The sequence below is a fragment of the Heptranchias perlo genome, chromosome 4 (genome assembly GCF_035084215.1).
Source record: "Heptranchias perlo isolate sHepPer1 chromosome 4, sHepPer1.hap1, whole genome shotgun sequence".
NCBI classification, from domain to species: Eukaryota; Metazoa; Chordata; class Chondrichthyes; order Hexanchiformes; family Hexanchidae; genus Heptranchias; species Heptranchias perlo.
In genome coordinates, this window is record NC_090328.1 from 117,759,252 (window position 1) to 117,779,448 (window position 20,197).

A 20,197-nucleotide genomic window follows, 5' to 3' on the forward strand; every position below is an offset into this window, starting at 1 on the left:
GCTTTACAACTAATGAAGTACTTTTGAAGTGTAGTCACTGTTGTAATGTAGGAAACGTGGCAGCCAATTTGTGCACAGCAAGATCCCACAAACAGCAATGTGATAATGACCAGATAATCTGTTTTTAAGTGTTGGTTGAGGGATAAATATTGGCCGGTCATCGGGGAGAGCTCCCCTGCTCTTCTTTGAAATAGTGCCGTGGGATCTTTTACTTCACCTGAGAGGGCAGACGGGGCCTCGGTTTAACGTCTCAACTGAAAGACAGCACCTCTGACAGTGCAGCACTCCCTCAATACTGCACTGGGAATGTCAGCTTAGATTATGTGCTCAAGTCTGTAGAGACTAGTACTCAGGATTTCTTTCTAACTTTCTCCTCTCCTCTCTTTCCAGGTGCTGACCTTTTCTGGGTTACAATTCCATGGACAGTCGCCCTTCCTGTACCTCACTCACATACCCTTTATTCATATGTGAATTTAGACCCTGGACCTTTGTTCTAATTAGACCAACATTTCCAAACACAAGTCGTCGGCACAATAAATCAGACCTGCCCCCCCCACCAGAAAAGAGTATTTAATTGCTTCCAGCATTCTAGTGGTGTCTATGTGGGTTAGTTACAGACATACAGAGCTGAAAACAAAGTAGGAAATTTGTATCACCACAGCCCTCTCCGTAGTGAAAAATGAAGCTACGATGCAATTATCTGTCTCGAATTTAATTCTCGACATCACTGAATAATCACCTAATCAATAAAGACCCAGAACGCACAGTCTATGCTGAGATAGCTGACCTCACTTGGTGCAGAAGCTGCAGTTGATCTCAATGCCTCTCAGGTAAGGAAAGGGAAAATATTCCAGGGTTCCTACTCCAGATCTCTATCCAGTGAGGCCGAATGGAAAACATATGCATGAAAGCTCAGCTGTGTTGCCCTCAAAACAGGCTGCTAACCCCTCATGATCTAGGCTCACAGCTAAAAATTGGTCACTTGGGGTGGGATGTTGAAGGGCTGCCACTGACCATGAAAACCATGCCCTAGCAAGGCTCAATGCTTTTAGGAAAGGAGGGAGGACAAATAGGAGAAATGGCCGGAATTGGAAGAGCGCAGAGATCTTGGAGGGTTGTAGGGTTGGAGAAGGTTACATAGATAGGGAGGGAGCGAGGCCATGGAGGGATTTGAACGCCAGGATGAGAATTTTAAATTCGAGGTGTAGCCCGACTGGGGAAACGGACTCCTGCCCGAAGCCAACGGGAATGACGTCAACGCCAGCGGGCAAGAGCAGAAAGTCGTGGAAGGCCAGGCTGTCACCAGGGACCTACAGAAATGGTCCGCCCAGCGGGATAAGTGAGGAAGGAGGAAGATTAGGAATGATTACAATTGGAGGGGTGGGGTGGGGGGGGGAGAGGGGAGAAAAGAGAAGCCCGGGAGGCCCAAGGTATCCTTGCAGGGCCCCAGGGTGGGGGGAAGCACTCCTGGTCCTCCTAGCCCACAAAGATTCCATATATAAATTATTTTTCCAAACTTACATTGACTTCTGTCCACTCCGAGGACTCCCGACATGGTTGAGGTGTCGGAGGTTGGTCCCCGTGCAGGACCCCTGAATGTGGACGGTAAATTGCTGTCACAGCGCCGATGAATTCATCGGTCTGCGACTTTAAGATTTAAATTAGGCCCCGACCTGCAGCTGGAGTCTTGGCCGACTCCAAAGAAGGTAAGATGTTCCTGAGTGGGAACAGTGCAACCCCAGGCTGGAGGGCGGACTTGGCCTGACCTTAACCCCCTCCCCCACACACCATTCACGCTGGGTGAGGGGGTGGGGGTTAAAAAAAAAACATCGATTCCCCCAGCCAAGTATCGTTGTGGCTTCTCAGAATGTTGCCACTAACTCAACGGCAATTGGTACAAAACATTTATACTGGGGACTCGCATCTACTGGGAATTGAGTTGATAATGGCCAAAATGTGTGGGTCTAACTAACCACCTGTGGAGGCTTTCATTTCATTAATCCAGGCTGGATTTGATCCCAGGTATAAAGACACAGTATATTAACCCAGGGAACCCAGTATCATAGTAGAGCTGATTAGGCAATAATGAACAGCAAATTATGCATGTATGCTAAAATAATTGCTATCTCTACAAACACTCAGATATGGAATCCTGGCTTACAAATAGGAACTAAATCAAAGAGCTATTGCTAAATTTATGGAGATCATTAGTTGGTTAGAATATTCTGTCTCATTTTGGGCAGCTCATTTTCAGAAGGGATATCAAGGCCCTAGAGAGGACGCAGAAGAAATTCACTAAGGCCGTACCAGGAATGAGAGATTTGAGTTACAAGGAACAACTAGAGAAACTGGGGCTCTTTTCATAAGAAAAAAATAAGAGCAGATCTATCAGAAAGGTTCAAAATTATGAGGGGTTTTGATGGAGTAAATAGGAAAAACTGTTTCTAGTGGCAGGAAGGTCGGTAACCAGAGGACACAGATTTAAGGTAATTGGCAAAAGAACCAGAGGGGGAGATAAGGAGAATTTTTTTTACTCAGCGAGTTGTTATGATCTGAAATGCGCTGCCTGAAAGGGCGGTGGAAGCAGATTCAATAGTAACTTTCAAAAGGGAATTGGATAAATACTTGAAAGGGAAAAATTTACAGGTCTATGGGGAAAGAGCAGGGGAGTGGGACTAATTGGATAGCTCTTTCAAAGAGCCGGCACAGGCACGATGGGCCAGTTGTATGATTCTTGCATTATAAATCTATCATCATAGCAGATAGATGTTCGTGAATGGAGACTTGCATTGTTCATTCAAATTTGTAACAACAATTAGCACAAAAATCAAACTCATCATTCTGACAGTGTACCTGGAACTCACAATGTCATGATAACACTAATCAACTCATTACCCATCATCTCAGCCATGATCTGATGCAGCTTTCAGGTGGCTCAGTGCTACATGGAGTACTGACTGACAGCATGCTTTCAATTAGTAAGTACCCGAGAGGGCAACTAGCTGAATGGTGAAGTATACAAAATAGCACAAGAGACTTTAAGGTCACGGCAGCGTAGAAAAGCTCTATTCTGCTGGAATGGTCTGCATTGTAGAAATGGAAAAGTAACATCCTAACTTCTGATTTATGTGTGCATTAGTTACATTGTTAGTTCTGCAGAACTATATCATCTGTACAGAATAATTCACCCTCAAGAGTGACTACCAGTTAGTCTCAACTGGTTCAGATAATGCTATACACAAGAGCAAATAGTTTTTGGACACCAAAGGAATCAAGGGATATGGGGATCAGACGGGAAAGTGGAGTTGAGGTCGAAGATCAGCCACGAACTGATTGAATTGCGGAGCAGGCTTGAGGGGCCGTATGGCCTACTCCTGCTCCTATTTCTTATGTTCTTAAAGCTTTTATCAGCTTATAACTGTCATACCAATCCTAAAAAGGAGATTATGGTCTTGAAACAGTTTTTTGTACTTATTGTCATATAAGCCGTGAAGCTGGTGGGAGGAGTTTTACTCTTATTGACTTTTCTTTTTCAAATGAGTAACATAGGAGGAAGGTCAAGGCCAAGGAGCAGGAGCCAAGAAAAGGACAAAAATCTAGGTCAAGCAAGAAAGCGTGATTTGGTGACACAAAGGTTTTAAAGTCTGTGAATTGTTCCAACTGAAAAGAAAGAACTTGCATTTCTATAGCGTCTTTCACGACTTCGCAAAATGCTTTACAACCAATGAAATACTTTTATACTGTTGTTTACACTGTTGTGATGTAGGAGTGGAGAGTAGAGGGGGTGGGGATACCGAGCGGTCGGCAGCGGGTGGGGGAGACCGAGCGGTCGGCAGCGGGTGGGGGAGACCGAGCGGTCGGCAGCGGGTGGGGGAGACCGAGCGGTCGGCAGCGGGTGGGGGAGACCGAGCGGTCGGCAGCGGGTGGGGGAGACCGAGCGGTCGGCAGCGGGTGGGGGAGACCGAGCGGTCGGCAGCGGGTGGGGGAGACCGAGCGGTCGGCAGCGGGTGGGGGAGACCGAGCGGTCGGCAGCGGGTGGGGGAGACCGAGCGGTCGGCAGCGGGTGGGGGAGACCGAGCGGTCGGCAGCGGGTGGGGGAGACCGAGCGGTCGGCAGCGGGTGGGGGAGACCGAGCGGTCGGCAGCGGGTGGGGGAGACCGAGCGGTCGGCAGCGGGTGGGGGAGACCGAGCGGTCGGCAGCGGGTGGGGGAGACCGAGCGGTCGGCAGCGGGTGGGGGAGACCGAGCGGTCGGCAGCGGGTGGGGGAGACCGAGCGGTCGGCAGCGGGTGGGGGAGACCGAGCGGTCGGCAGCGGGTGGGGGATACCGAGCGGTCGGCAGCGGGTGGGGGAGACCGAGCGGTCGGCAGTGGTTGGGAAGATTTTTGTGGGACGGGGACTCCCTGGTCGAAAGTCACTCCCTCAGACTTTGGGAAATTACCAGAAAACTGCAGGGTCAATGTATACTGTAGTGTTTTACTGTAGTGCATCACAGTTACACCAAATTAAATTTGTATTTTCCTCGATTGTTCTACCCAACAGTGATCATTACTGGCACTTATCGCCCTTCTAGCAATGATGGAAAGGTCCAAGTTATAGACTTCATGGTCAATCTTCACTCTGCTCAGTGATAAGTTGCTTGAAGGAACAGTTTTCCGTTCCCCTTCCCAATAAAAATGCCAAGTAGCCCACAATTTAGAATCCTGCCTGGGAACTCATGAAATTCACCTAGTGTAGGCAGCCATATCCAATTAACAGGCAATCCTGCATTTGGGAACTCTTGCCTTGTTGCTCTCCTGGCCGGCCTCCCACCTTCCACCCTCCGCAAACTGGAGCTCATCCAAAACTCTGCTGCCCATATCCTAACTCACACCAAGTCCCGTTCACCCATCATCCCTGTGCTCACTGATCTACATTGGCTCCCGGTCTGGCAACAACGGCAGACATTCAACGGCATTGCCGTCGCCGAATCCCCCACCATCAACATCCTGGGGGCCACCATTGACCAGAAACTTAACTGGACCAGCCACATAAATACTGTGGCTACAAGAGCAGGTCAGAGGCTGGGTATTCTGCGGCGAGTGACTCACCTCCTGACTCCCCAAAGCCTTTCCACCATCTACAAGGCACAAGTCAGGAGTGTGATGGAATACTCTCCACTTGCCTGGATGAGTGCAGCTCCAACAACACGCAAGAAGCTCGACACCATCCAGGACAAAGCAGCTCACATGATTGGCACCCCATCCACCGCCGGCGCACTGTGGCTGCAGTGTGTACCATCCACAGGATGCACTGCAGCAACTCGCCAAGGCTTCTTCGACAGCACCTCTCAAACCTGCGACCTCTACCACCTAGAAGGACAAGAGCAGCAGGCACATGGGAACAACACCACCTGCATGTTCCCCTCCAAGTCACACACCATCCAGACTTGGAAATATATCGCCGTTCCTTCATCGTCGCTGGGTCAAAATCCTGGAACTCCCTTCCTAACAGCACTGTGGGAGAACCGTCACCACACGGACTGCAGCGGTTCAAGAAGGCGGCTCACCACCACCTTCTCAAGCGCAATTAGGGATGGGCAATAAATGCTGGCCTCGCCAGCGACGCCCACATCCCATGAACGAATACAAAAAAAAAACCTCAATTTTAAAATTCTCATTCTTGTTTTCAAATCCGTCCATGGCCTCGCCCCTCCTATCTCTGTGACCTCCTCCAGCCCTACAACCCTCTGAGATCTCTGCGCTCCTTGAATTCTGGCCTCTTGCGATCCCTGATTTTCATTGCTCCACATTGGCGGCTGTGCCTTCAGCTGCCTCGGCCCTAAGCTCTGGAATTCCCCCCCTAAACCTCTTTGACTCTCTACCTCTTTCTCCTCCTTTAAGACGCTCCTTAAAACCTACCTATTTGACCAAGCTTTTGGTCACCTGTCCTAATATCTTCTTATATAGTTCGGTATCAAATTTTGTTTGATACTCACTCCTGTGAAGCACCTTGGGACGTTTTAAAACGTTAAAAGGCGCTATATAAATGTAAGTTCTTGTTACCTCACACCATGTATCTTGGCCCATCAATGAGGTTTCAGAGTTAAATAAAGCACTCTCCTCCTGCATGTTAAGGTACCAGTTGTGTTAACTGTGTGCTGTGAAGACTCCCCACAGAGACATATGGAGCAAACTGTATTGCTTTTGTTTAATTCATTAATAAAGGGTTGCTTTCTTTATGAGGGTTAACCATTTGCATGCACCACGACAAATGCAGCAAAAATCTTTCACAAAATGGTTTTTACTCAGTGCAAAGGAATAGAAATCCATAGTCGTCCAATAGTTTCCTTGGAGCAGAGATAGTTAAGGGGAGACTTAATAGAGCTGTTCAAAATCATGAAGGGTTTTGATGGAGTACATAAGGAGAAACTGTTTCCACTGGCAGGAGGGTCGGTAACCAGAGGACACAGATTTAAGGTAATTGGCAAAAGAACCAGAGGCAAGATGACGAGAAATTTTTACACAGCATGTTGTCATGATCTGGAATCCGCTGCCTGAAAGGGTGGTGGAAGCAGATTCAATAATAACTTTCAAAAGGGAATTGGATAAATACTTGAAGGGGAGAAAATTGCAGAGCTATGGGGGAAAGAGCAGGGGGTGCGGGACTAATTGGATAGCTCTTTCAAAGAGCTGGCACAAGCATGATGGGCCGAAAGGTTGCTTCTGTGCTGTAAGATTCTAGGATTCTATGCTTCTATGAATCTAACTATAGGCTACAAAAATATGTCAAGCTACTAAATGTCTGACAAATCGAGCAGGTTCTATAACGAGCAAGCGATCCTCTCCACCAGCTTACTGCCCACGGAGTGAAGATGACAATTCACTCTAATGCCAACTAGTGCCAAAGTTAAGAAAAAAAACCTGCATTTATATAACATTTCATCACATCCTCAGGACATCCCAAAGCAATTTACAACCGACAAATTACTTAAGAGGAGTTGTCACAATTCTAGAATCATACAGCACAGAAGGAAGTTTTTAGTGGGGCTTAGGTCTGTAGCGGGACTTAAGCCTACCACCTTAACAATTCGGAATGATAGTGGGGCATTGAGGGTTAAATTAGGAGGACATATGCTTGGCTTGGATTGCCTTCAGTATAGCAGATTAGAGGTGATCTGATCGAGGTGTTTAAAATGTAAAAAAGGATTTGATAGGGTAGACACAGAGAAACCATTTCCTCTGGTGTGGGAATCAAGAACAAGGGGACATAATCTTACAATTAGAGCTGGGCCGTTCAGGAGAAAAATTGGGAAGCACTTTTTCCACACAAAGGATAGTAGAAATATGAAACTCTTCCCCCAAAAGGCTGTGGATGCTGGAACAACTGGAGCTTTCAGGACTATTGATAGATTTTTGTTAGGTAAGGGTATCGAGGGATATGGAGCTAAGGCAAGTAAAAGGAGTTGAGGTCCAAATCAGCCGTGATCCAATTCTGGCAGAACAGGCTCGAGGGGCTGAATGGTCTACTTCTGTTCCTATGTTCAGAAACAAGAGTGCTACTAACTGAGCTAAACTTGGCACATAAGGATAATTTCTTGCTGTGGACCCACATTCGCTAGGAAATAAGTTGCAACTGCTCAAATTCATTTCGTGTGGGATCCTCAGAAACAACAAGGAGCTATCCATCCCATCAGTTTGGTCTTAAATCAGGTTCAGTTGCTGGAGGTGAAAATATAATGACAACTCTTGTTACTGGCTTTTAAAGTATAGACAGAACACCCTAGGAGAGCTCAATCTAACAACCATGCTTTGAGCAGTCAACCGCAAAGGGTTACTAGATGGTCAAACAATCAGGCAGCAATGACGCCTCATTTGATACAAGAGTGCATGTTACTGAGAGGTCTCTGTAGTCCCATATTGAAGAAGTGCTACCACAGTTGCCAGCTCTCCAGGATTGCCCTGGAGTCTCCAGAAATTAAAGACTAATCTCCTGGACACTGCTGCAAGCAAATACCCAGGAGAAAAATCATAATGGGGTATTAAAAAAAAGAAGTTTCTTTCAAATTTTCTTCGAACACTTTTGCTTATAAGTTATAAAAATATTGGACATGGAAAAGAAGGTTGTTGACCAACAGTGAAGAATCATCCAATCGGGTAATGAAAAGTCTGATCACTTTCCAATTAGCCGTGGGAAGGCAGAGCGAAGTGAGGATGGGCATATGTTGCGACCAATAGCAGCAGTGTGGGGGCGGGACAGTTGGAGGCAGTGTGATGAAACCTCCAGGAATATGTCCAACCAGAGTTGGCAACCCTAAGTGACGCTGTGTCCTTTACTCATGTATTTATTCACTACTGATCATTATTAGCTGACTTTCTTCCACCAGCCAGACTGAGGAATTTACAGCTCAACAAGACAAGGCAATTTAATATTAAAATTCATCATTCGAACTTGCCGTGTAGAACCTGTCCGTTGCCCAAGCCCTTACTCCTCAAGTCTCAATCTCTTCCTTTCCCTTTTCATCCTCTCTCTCTCTCTCTCACACACAAAACCACCTATCCACTCACATATGATGCATTAAGATACAGATCAGCCATGATCTAATTGAATGGTGGACCAGGCTCGAGGGGCTGAATGGCCTACTCCTCTTCCTACATTCCTATGTTTCGACTCTTATCTGGTGTAGAATAGCCAAGGATCACAAGAATATGAACAAAACTGTTGTGAACCTCGCTCTCTCTCTCTCTCTCTCTCTCTCTTTCTCTGGAGTGTAATGAATGAAAACAAATGTCAGTTGGGTGAAAATAAAATCTGAGTTATGAAGATTTGAATAAACTGAGGCTCTCTCACTCTGGGCTCATGGATACAGAAATGAAATTTGAGTAACAAGGCTGGCTTTTATTCAGAAAGGGCACTGCAGGCATTCCACAAAACGAGAGTAACTAGACCTTACTTTACCAATTCAATCACATCAAATACAATTTAGTCTAAAATGATGTAGAGTTGGCCCTTGCTTGTAAAAGCAGTTGTCCCTTAATTCAAGTAAACACATTGCTGGGAAAAAAAGACGTTAGATTTCTACCCCTCTTCCAATATTGTTTTTAAAGTTTTTTTTTGTCTTGGCTATAAATTGACTAATTACCTATGAGGTGTTGCCACTGTTGTAGAACCATACAACACAGAAGGAGGCCATTCGGCCCATCATGCCTGCTCTTTGATGAAAGAGCCATCCAATTAGTCCCACTGCCCTGCTCTTTCCCCGTAGCCCTGACAGTATATGCCAAGCCTCAGTTCACCCCGTTTATGCTCAGCCTTTTCCTCTGGTAGGGGAAGGATTCCATTTCAGTGAAGAGCCACATCCCCAAATGGATGTGCTGGATCAGTCTGGAAACCTACAGAAAGGCAGTCACAAATAATACCATGTTTATGTACCTTTTCCTGGGGTTTCTCTATTTCCTGGTTCATAGTGTCCATGGGTACAATCCAAAATGTTAGGGCCACTTTTGCTTTTATGTGTTCCTTTATATCCCCATTTTGCCTCAATGTTTCCCATTTCAGATGGGGAGGTGGAGGGTGACTGTTTGGGCCAGAGTCCTCTGATTGGCTGTAGTTAATGTTGCTCTGGTCACAAGGTATGCACAGTGGTGAAAATCACCTCACTAATTCTCCAGTCTCCTCAGCCCCAAAATTAAGACCTCAAACCAGGAGTGCTCCATCAGACTACTTTGTCAAAGCTGATGAAATTCACCCATTTCAGGTAAATATACTCAAATACCAGTTGAAACTTAGATTCACATCCAAACTCATTGACAGAAGTTTCTAACAATAGTTACCAGAACCCCATCCTGAATTTTAAAATATGAAGATCATTTGGTGCATTACATAGAACTACATAGAACGTACAGCAGAGAAACAGGCCATTTGACCCAACTGGTCTATGCCGATGTTTATGCTCCACACGAGCCTCTTCCCTCTCCACTTCATCTAATTCTATCAGCATATCCTTCTACTCCTTTCTCCCCCATGTGTTTATCCAGCTTCCCCTGTAATGTATCTATGCTATTCGCCTCAACCACTCCATGTGGTAGTGAGTTCCACATGCTCGCCACTTTGTATGAACTTACGAACAATATTGGACAGGAAAAGGGCCACTGGTCTATCTAGCCCGTCCCATACAATCGTGATGCCTTGTGCATCATGACACAGACATTCTCTACCCATCTGCAGCCATGTAATATCCTGGGAGTGGCGGAAAAACAGATAAAAACACAGGCCAATTAAGGGGGAAAAAATCTGGAAAATTCCTCTCTGACCCCCCCCCCCCCCCACTTTAGGTGATGGAAACTAATCCAGGAGGTCACAATGACATTGATTTATATTACAGGGTACCTACCTCTTATACAAGATGATCTCTGCTCCAGTCAGAAACAGATCCAGTTCTCTCTTGAAGGAAAACAGCAAATCAACGTTCACCGCACGAACCGGCAGCCTGACCCACAAATCCACTATTCTCTGGGAAAAGAAAAATCACCTGACATCCAACCTAGTTCTGCCCTTACATAACTTGTAAGCATGACCCCCGGTTCTCTCTAACCTATCCAGTTGAAATAATTGGTCCACCAATACAATCTAGACCCTTCATTTTAGTTTATAAACCTCAATTAAATTGTCATCGAGTCTACGCTTTTCTAAATTATACAAATGTAAGGAATCTTACAACACCAGGTTATACAGACCCAGCTCTTTGAGCTTATCTGGGTAACGAAGGCATTTTAAGCTGGGTGTTAATCTAGTGGCCCTCCTCTGCACCCTTTCCAAAGCCTCAATATCACCCACCATGTGAGGAGACCAAAACTGGATACAGTATTCTAACTGAGGCCTGACCACGGTCTTGTATAAGGATAAAATGGTATGCTTTGTTTTGTCGTGAACTATCCTATGAATACAACCTAGAACCTCGTTTTCCATAGCTATAACTTCACAGCATTGGTCATGAACCTTAAGAGAATGAAGCATTATGACAGCCAGATCTCTTTCTTTCACCACTAGCTTCAGTTCTGTTCCCTGAAGGGTGTATGTATATTTAGCATTTGACCTGCCCACTCGCATAAAACTGCACTTTTCTAAATTTGCCAAACACGGGGCCCATTCCCCCAACTCATTGAGATCCTCTCAGTAGTTGAGCATCCGTCACGGTCCTAACACTCGTATGTAACTTGGTGTTGTCCGCAAACTTGAGGATCATTCCTCCACACCTACAGCTAGGTCATTAATGACTATGGTAGATAGCAAAGTACCAACACCAATCCCTGCGGGACACCACTGGTAACCGGTCTCCAAGCAGATCCAAATCCATTGACAACAATTTCTGCCTATGAGCATTTAGCCAATTCTCAATCCATCGCAGCAGATTACCACTGATTCCACAAGATTCTAAGCTGTAGAGAAGACTCGTGTAGGGTACCTTATCTAAAACTTTCTGAAAGTCCAGGGTAGGGTAGATGTAGAGAAGATGTTTCCACTTGTGGGGGAGATCCAAAACTAGGGGCCATAAATATAAGGTAGTCACTAATATATCCAATAAGCAATTCAGGAGAAACTTCTTTACCCAGAGAGTGGTGAGAATGTGGAACTCATTACCACATGGAGTAGTTGAGGTGAATAGCATAGATGCATTTAATGGGAAGCTAGATAAACACATGACGGAGAAAGGAATAGAAGAATATGCTGATAGGGTTAAATGAATTAGGGTGGGAGGAAGCTCGTGTGGAGCATAAACACCAGCATAGACCAGATGGGCTGAAAGGCCTGTTTCCATGCTGTCCATTCTATGTAATTCTGTGGATCCTGCGGACTTTTTCTAAAAATTCAATTAAAATTTGTAAGGCAAGACCTTCTTTTCCAGAAGCCATGTTCGGTGTCATTGATGAGGCTTTCTCTATCTAAGTGGTCATACTGGACATCTCTAATGACACCTTCGAGCAGCTCACTCATTACTGAAGTCAAGCTAATGGGCCTATTAGGTACCCGGCTCTGCCTTAGAACCCTTCTTAACAATTGGAACAACGTTAACCTCCTTCCAGTCTAGCGGGAACAGTCCCCAACTCTATTAAAGACACATGCAAGGGGCTCGCATAGCCCCTAGCCCATGGCCTTAAGATATCAGCTGGGCCGGCAGCCCGATCTGTTTTTAAGGTTCCTTGTTCTATCGAAGGCAATATCCTCATGGGAGTTGTACTGTTAACAGCACCAATTAATGCCGTCATCCGAGCATCGTCTTCAAGAGTAAAGACCGTTGCAAAGTACTCGTTTAGTATCTCCGCCACAACCTGTGAGTCCTTTCTAACCTGTCCTTCAGCATCTTTCAAAAGAATGTCCTGCTATTGCCCAGTGTTCATTCAATATTTAAAATAGATCCCAAGCATGGGTTAATGTCGCAAAATCACAAGTGCCTGCTTGGATTTGTTACATGAAAATTCTGGGTACCGTAACCATTATATTTCAATCAAATCACAGGACTTCACAGTGAAATGTTCATAACAAATTTTTGTTGCATAACTCTCAATGATATTGGAAGATTTTTCAAAATGTAGTTTCATACACAGTTATTACATTTTTAACTTGCTGCAGACACTAGACTATAATTATAGAACCAGCAGCAATTAGTTTAATTCACAGTGACACACACACAAACTGTAGAAAGGGCAGGAGTCATTCGCAGGTTTGCACAAGTGGGCACGTTCCTGTAATTTGGACTGTAAATCTTCCAATTAGCCCCAAATTAAAATCTATTCAATTAACGAGAGTAAATGGAGTGTAGATAGTGAATGGTTTGTGGAAGGTACCATGCAGGTATTGAGCCACACAGAGGTGCAAGATCCCAGCTTCAATTTGCGGTCTTTGTAGAGCTAACCAGGGCAGCAATCAAGATCCATTAAGACTCTGGACTAGAGAGTGGGAAAATAATCAACCAAGGTACTGTTTTAATCACTATCCAATGAAACGTGGTCAGACCACACTTAGAATACTGTGCACAGTTCTGGTCTTCATGTTACAAAAAGGATATAGAGGCGCTGGAGAAGGTGCAAAAAAAATTTACAAGAATGATACCAGAACTGAAAGGTTATACTTATCAGGAACGGCTGAGCAGGCTGGGGCTCTTTTCTCTGGAAAGGAGAAGACTGAGAGGTGACCTGATTGAGGTCTTTAAAATTATGAAAGGGTTTGATAGAGTAGACGTAGAGAAGAAATTTCCACTTGTGGGGGGACCAAAACTAGGTGCCATAAATATTAGATAGTCAGTAATAAATCCAATAAAGAATTCAGGAAAAAATTCTTTACCCAGAGAGTGGTAAGAATGTGGAACTTGCTACCACAAGGAGTAGTTGAGGTGAATAGCATAGATGCATTTAAGGGGGAGTTCAATAAACACATGAGGGAGAAAGGAATAGAAGATTATGCTGATAGGATGAGATGAAGTAGGGAGGGAAGAGGCTCATGTGGAGCATAAACCTCAGCAGTGATGCTCCCCAAGGTAGAACAGCCTGACGGCATGCCATGAGGAATGTTCATTGGGTCAAGTGCCAGAGGACTGCTGAGGAATATGAAACCAGACTCCATCAGGAGGCACTGCTTTCAGGAGAGATGTGGAGGAACAAAATCTGGCTTTAGGTCCTAATCACTTTGCTGAATGGGTGTTACTCCGTTATCTGGGCAGCAACAGTGTGGGTTTAGTGTGGGTGCGTGAAGCGGGGCCAAATGTCAGAAACTGATTTCCTAACAGACCTTTCCTTTCAAGATGTTCACTGTTATTAAATATTCAATACGATTAACATTAAAGCATGATATTTGCACAATTGTACAGCACAGCACTATTAGTTCTCCGTGTTGATTAAATGATAGCTTACTCTTCATGTGTTCCTGGTACATAGAGCGCTGACTGTCAGGTACAATTTATTACCTAGTTTTTTTCCCTCCAGGTTTCGTGCTTTCCACAGGGCTTTCATGCAGTCAAGAAGGGCTCAATATTCAAATACAGCCAACACAACAGCAATCTAAATCATCAAGTATTTCAGCCTTATTCAATCCCAACCATTCTCATCATCGTGGACTTGCGCAGACTTACAATGTTTTCGGTTTATTACACACCTCCTGCACCGCAGTCAGTATATGAGGGTCGAGGATAGGTTAAAGTTTCAGGCTCTGATGCAGGATTAAACCTAAAAGAATAATCTATCTTTCTCTTTAGGCTGATCGACCTGCTATGGATTTGATATTGTTAATTGCATAAAATGAGTTTTCTCCACATCCATAGATTCACCAGAATGATAAAGGGGCTAAAAGGGTTGAATTATGAGGACAGGTTGCATAGGCTTGTGTTCCCTCGAGTATAGAAGATTAAGGGGTGATCTAATTGAGGTGTTTAAGATGATTAAAGGATTTGATAGTTTCTCTCTACCTACCCTATTTCCTCTGGAGGGGGAGTCGAGAACAAGGGGACATAACCTTAAAATTAGAGCTAGGCCGTTCAGGGGTGATGTCAGGAAGCACTTCTTCACACAAAGGGCAGTGGAAATCTGGAAAACTTCCCCAAAAAGCTGTTGAGGCTGGGGGCTAATTGAAAATTTCAAAACTGTGATTGATAGATTTTTATTGGGTAAGGATATTAAGGGTTACGGAACCAAGTGGGGTAGATGGAGTTAAGATACAGATCACCCATGATCTAATTGAATGGCAGAACAGGCTCGAGGGGCTGAATGGCGTACTCCTGTTCTAAAGTTCCTACGTGTTCTTTTGTATCCACTATTGGCCCAAGCCCATGGCAACAGAGGGGAGATTTCCTTTTTGGATTAGTTTTAGCAGAATCATAAAACACATTTATATAATGGATGAGTTTATGATTTTGCTACATTATTGCAGAGAGAATTTTCCCTGGGAGATAATTTGGTTTGTGTACTGATAAGCCTATCTGCCATATTTATTTTTCAGTGATAATTGGAATTGTGCTGATGACAGGCAGCAAGTGCCATCTGGAACATATAGATACGAGGAAGATTGAGAGTTGGGAAGGGAAGGCTTTTCTTCTGCTGTTGATTTTCAGAATCAAAGCATTTGGCCAAGAACAGGGAACCATCACCTGTCTCTCCAGTCACTGTAAAGGACAATAAAATCTGATGAATTATGAATGGATATGGGTGGAAGATCAGTGACCCTGACCCTGCCTAGAATCAACGTCAGGATGTGCTTTCCGCTGGGAAGTCAGGTTATTTGTTATGACCATATTCAGCTCATGAGGTAGAGTGTAACCATGGGGGTTTGTCATGTCAGACAGACATATATTAAGATCTGGTGTATGAAGTAGAGTGTGCGTTGGTGGGCTAGTACACACGAGGCAGAGCGCGGTCTGAGTGCACAACAGCGTCCAGCACATGCGGCAAAGCACAGAAGGATTTGACACCTGAGCCAACATGTAACTTGGGATCTGGCACGTGAGGTACCACCAGAGGGGGAGAGGCAGTGTAAAGGGAACTTTACTCTGTATCTAACGCGTGCTGTGTCGTCCCTGGGAGTATTTGATGGGACAGTGTAGAGGAAGCTTTACTCTGTATCTAACCCAGCTGTACCGTCCCTGGGAGTATTTGATGGGACAGTGTAGAGGGAGCTTTACTCTGTATCTAACCCAGCTGTACCGTCCCTGGGAGTATTTGATGGGACAGTGTAGAGGGAGCTTTACTCTGTATCTAACCCAGCTGTACCGTCCCTGGGAGTATTTGATGGGACAGTGTAGAGGGAGCTTTACTCTGTATCTAACCCAGCTGTACCGTCCCTGGGAGTATTTGATGGGACAGTGTAGAGGGAGCTTTACTCTGTATCTAACCCAGCTGTACCGTCCCTGGGAGTATTTGATGGGACAGTGTAGAGGGAGCTTTACTCTGTATCTAACCCAGCTGTACCGTCCCTGGGAGTATTTGATGGGACAGTGTAGAGGGAGCTTTACTCTGTATCTAACCCAGCTGTACCGTCCCTGGGAGTATTTGATGGGACAGTGTAGAGGGAGCTTTACTCTGTATCTAACCCAGCTGTACCGTCCCTGGGAGTATTTGATGGGACAGTGTAGAGGGAGCTTTACTCTGTATCTAACCCAGCTGTACCGTCCCTGGGAGTATTTGATGGGACAGTGTAGAGGGAGCTTTACTCTGTATCTAACCCAGCTGTACCGTCCCTGGGAGTATATGATGGGACAGTGTGGAGGGAGCTTTACTCTGTATCTAACCCAGCTGTACCGTCCCTGGGAGTATTTGATGGGACAGTGTAGAGGGAGCTTTACTCTGTATCTAACCCAGCTGTACCGTCCCTGGGAGTATATGATGGGACAGTGTAGAGGGAGCTTTACTCTGTATCTAACCCAGCTGTACCGTCCCTGGGAGTATATGATGGGACAGTGTAGAGGGAGCTTTACTCTGTATCTAACCCAGCTGTACCGTCCCTGGGAGTATTTGATGGGACAGTGTAGAGGGAGCTTTACTCTGTATCTAACCCAGCTGTACCGTCCCTGGGAGTATTTGATGGGACAGTGTAGAGGGAGCTTTACTCTGTATCTAACCCAGCTGTACCGTCCCTGGGAGTATTTGATGGGACATTGTAGAGAGCTTAACTCTGTATCTAACCCAGCTGTACCGTCCCTGGGAGTATTTGATGGGACAGTGTAGAGGGAGCTTTACTCTGTATCTAACCCAGCTGTACCGTCCCTGGGAGTATTTGATGGGACAGTGTAGAGGGAGCTTTACTCTGTATCTAACCCAGCTGTACCGTCCCTGGGAGTATTTGATGGGACAGTGTAGAGGGAGCTTTACTCTGTATCTAACCCAGCTGTACCGTCCCTGGGAGTATTTGATGGGACAGTGTAGAGGGAGCTTTACTCTGTATCTAACCCAGCTGTACCATCCCTGGGAGTATTTGATGGGACAGTGTAGAGGGAGCTTTACTCTGTATCTAACCCAGCTGTACCGTCCCTGGGAGTATTTGATGGGACAGTGTAGAGGGAGCTTTACTCTGTATCTAACCCAGCTGTACCGTCCCTGGGAGTATTTGATGGGACATTGTAGAGAGCTTAACTCTGTATCTAACCCAGCTGTACCGTCCCTGGGAGTATTTGATGGGACAGTGTAGAGGGAGCTTTACTCTGTATCTAACCCAGCTGTACCGTCCCTGGGAGTATTTGATGGGACAGTGTAGAGGGAGCTTTACTCTGTATCTAACCCAGCTGTACCGTCCCTGGGAGTATTTGATGGGACATTGTAGAGGGAGCTTTACTCTGTATCTAACCCAGCTGTACCGTCCCTGGGAGTATTTGATGGGACAGTGTAGAGGGAGCTTTACTCTGTATCTAACCCAGCTGTACCGTCCCTGGGAGTATTTGATGGGACATTGTAGAGAGCTTAACTCGAGCGTAAAACTGCCGTTGTCGATCAACCACCTGTTATAGAAACCCCTCGCCCAATTGGAATGTCAATGAAAATCGAGCCCTTTCTATAAAGGGCAGCTGATCTGTAATACCAATATTATGCCTGGATGGAAAATTGAAAATCTAACGCCTCCCCTCCCCCGTATCCCACTACACTTTCACTGTAATTACTTGCTTTCTAGTTTGACATGTAAAAGAACGAACAAACTTGCGTTTATATACCGTCTTTCACAACCTCAGGACGCCCCAAAGCGCTTTACAGCCAATGAAGTACTTTTGAAGTGTAGTCACTGTTGTAAAGTAGGAAACGCAGCAGCCAATTTGTGCACAGCAAGATCCCATAAACTGCAATGTGATAATGACCAGATAATCTGTTTTTAGGTGTTGTTTTGAAGGAGAAATATTGGTCAGGTCACCAGGGAGAACTTCCCTGCTCTTCTTTTACATCCACCTGAGAGGACAGGATACTCAACTGGATCTCTTTTCAGTTATGATCCTTTAAAATATCACAGATAATAATCCAGGATAAAACTTTCATGTAACAGGTTGTCTCCCATTTCACTTCACATTTCCAGTCATCAGATACTGAGCTGTACTTAAAATGGGAAAATCTGGACAGCCAGTCTTAAAAAGAGTAGGTTAATACCGGACAACCTTTGAACCACTACATGGTCTTTGTTTAATGTCTCAGTGAGGACTTTCAATGAGAGGTGCATAGAATTACATAGAATTTACAGCACAGAAACAGGCCATTTGGCCCAACTGGTCTATGCCGGTGATTATGCTCCACACAAGCCTCCTCCCACCCTATTTCATCTCACACTATCAGCATATCTTTCTATTCCTTTCTCCCTCATATATTGATCCAGCTTCCCCTTAAATGCATCGATGCTATTCGCCTCAACTACTCCTTGTGGTAGCGAGTTCCACATTCTAACCACTCTCTGGGTAAAGAAGTTTCTCCTGAATTCCCTATTAGATTTATTAGAGACCATCGTATTTATGACTCCTAGTTTTGGTCTCCCCCAAAAGTGGAAACAAGAGTTAAGTTGAATTTAACACTCAAGAAACTAAAGTAGAACTGCAAGCAAATGCATGTAGGTGAACTGGGACATCAGTGGAGTAGGAGGTGCAGGGAACAGTCAGAGAGCAGCAGAGAAACATATACACACACACGTTAAGAAAAAACTTTAGCCATTGATGTGTGTGTGCAGCTTTTAAAAAGGCTTTAGTGATCACAGGGAGGCAAGTACAAATCACTTGAAGCAATCGATTCACGGTATTGAATGGTTACCTTTCTTTTACTTCCAAGCTGTAAAAAGGTGTGTAAACCATAATTACAGTCACATCGCCTGCTGAGACCCACAGCAGTAATTGGATATTTAGAGGCATTGGGTATTTAGAACCTGGAGTAACCGACAACCAGCATCTTCTGAAATCAACACACCTTGCTCCCAAATACTCTCCCCGACTCTTGAGGCAAAGTGCAATTTAAGATACATGACTGACATCAAGAAAGTTTACACGGTGAATTATGTTTGTCACTTGTGCCATTTGTGCCCTGAACATAAATTTAGGGCACCTTCATTTTTCTTTAAAAAATAGGATTTTACAAAATATATTTTTTGAAACCCTAAAGGTTATTTTTATAGGATGACACACAGGAAGATTTGAAAATCCTTCAGTTAATTGATTGCAATTTTTCTAATGTTTATTAAATCAGCTTTTATTTTCTGTAACTTTTCTTGAAATACAATAATTGTTATTTGAAAGGATACAGCTTCCAAGGAAAGGTCTGGATTTTGATTTCTCAGAGCATTCACTGGGATTTTGAAGAAATCCTGTATCTCTAGGCAACAGCAAGCAACAGGGTGTTTCTGTAGATTCATTATTGCTTTCTCTCTGCTATTCATTTTCCAGGGAGGGTATAACAATTGCACTCCCATCAGTACATTGATTCTTACAATCTATATTAGTTACATTGCTATCGTAGTTTCAATAACCAACCGAGGTAAGAGTTTCAAACATATACAATCCCCGTCATTGTAATTGCTTAATTAATCTGGCTCTCTTGATCTCAGTGTTAGATTTATGTTATTTTTCCCCTCAGGCAATGATTTGTTCACAACAAAGGCATTAGAGATGACTTGTTATCTGCGCATCCACTTTTTGCAAAAATAACACAAAAGCGTCTCAGTTCGATTCCAGAAAGGATGATACGAGTAAACAGGCTGGAAGGCATCCTGCTCACCTGCTGCTGTTGAGACGGGAGGCCAGACCGTTTCACGGAACCCTGCTTCGAACTCAACCTCTTCCACGAGTCCGCAAATTTGCCCCGACTCGATCTCCTTTCTCCGCCCTCGTCCCGCACACTGTGCTCTCTCTCCACCTCACCCGGACTCCGCCACCTCTTTTTGCTCACTCGCATAGTTTCAGTACTCTTGAGGAGCAGTCCTGGTTAGACTAGCAGAAATGAGAGAACCACCTTTGTACTGCAAGCATAATGTCTCTCTCTCACTCACTCACACACACATACACATACACACACTCTCTCTCACACACACACACACTCTCACACACACACACACTCTCACACACACACACTCTCTGTGTTGATTTGACAATTAGAGTACAGAGTGCTTAAGAGCGCCGCCTTCTGTGGCAACACAGATGTAGGGGGTCCCCTGGATCGTTTCAGAAGCAGTCAAGCAAGATTCAAAGGCATTTCCACTAAAGATACTGATATACACTGTTCC

The 20,197-nt window shown here is 44.9% G+C and overlaps 1 protein-coding gene across 1 annotated transcript in view; it reads right to left on the reverse strand.

The window, feature by feature from the left end:
• Positions 1 to 19,869, reverse strand: part of trpm3 (transient receptor potential cation channel, subfamily M, member 3) — a 425,666-nt gene extending 405,797 nt beyond the window's left edge. Inside the window, exon 1 of the mRNA XM_067983531.1 lies at positions 19,693 to 19,869. Coding sequence (XP_067839632.1) covers positions 19,693 to 19,869 — 177 coding nt within the window. The remainder of the gene's footprint in view (positions 1 to 19,692) is intronic.
• Positions 19,870 to 20,197: the final 328 nt, after the last annotated feature.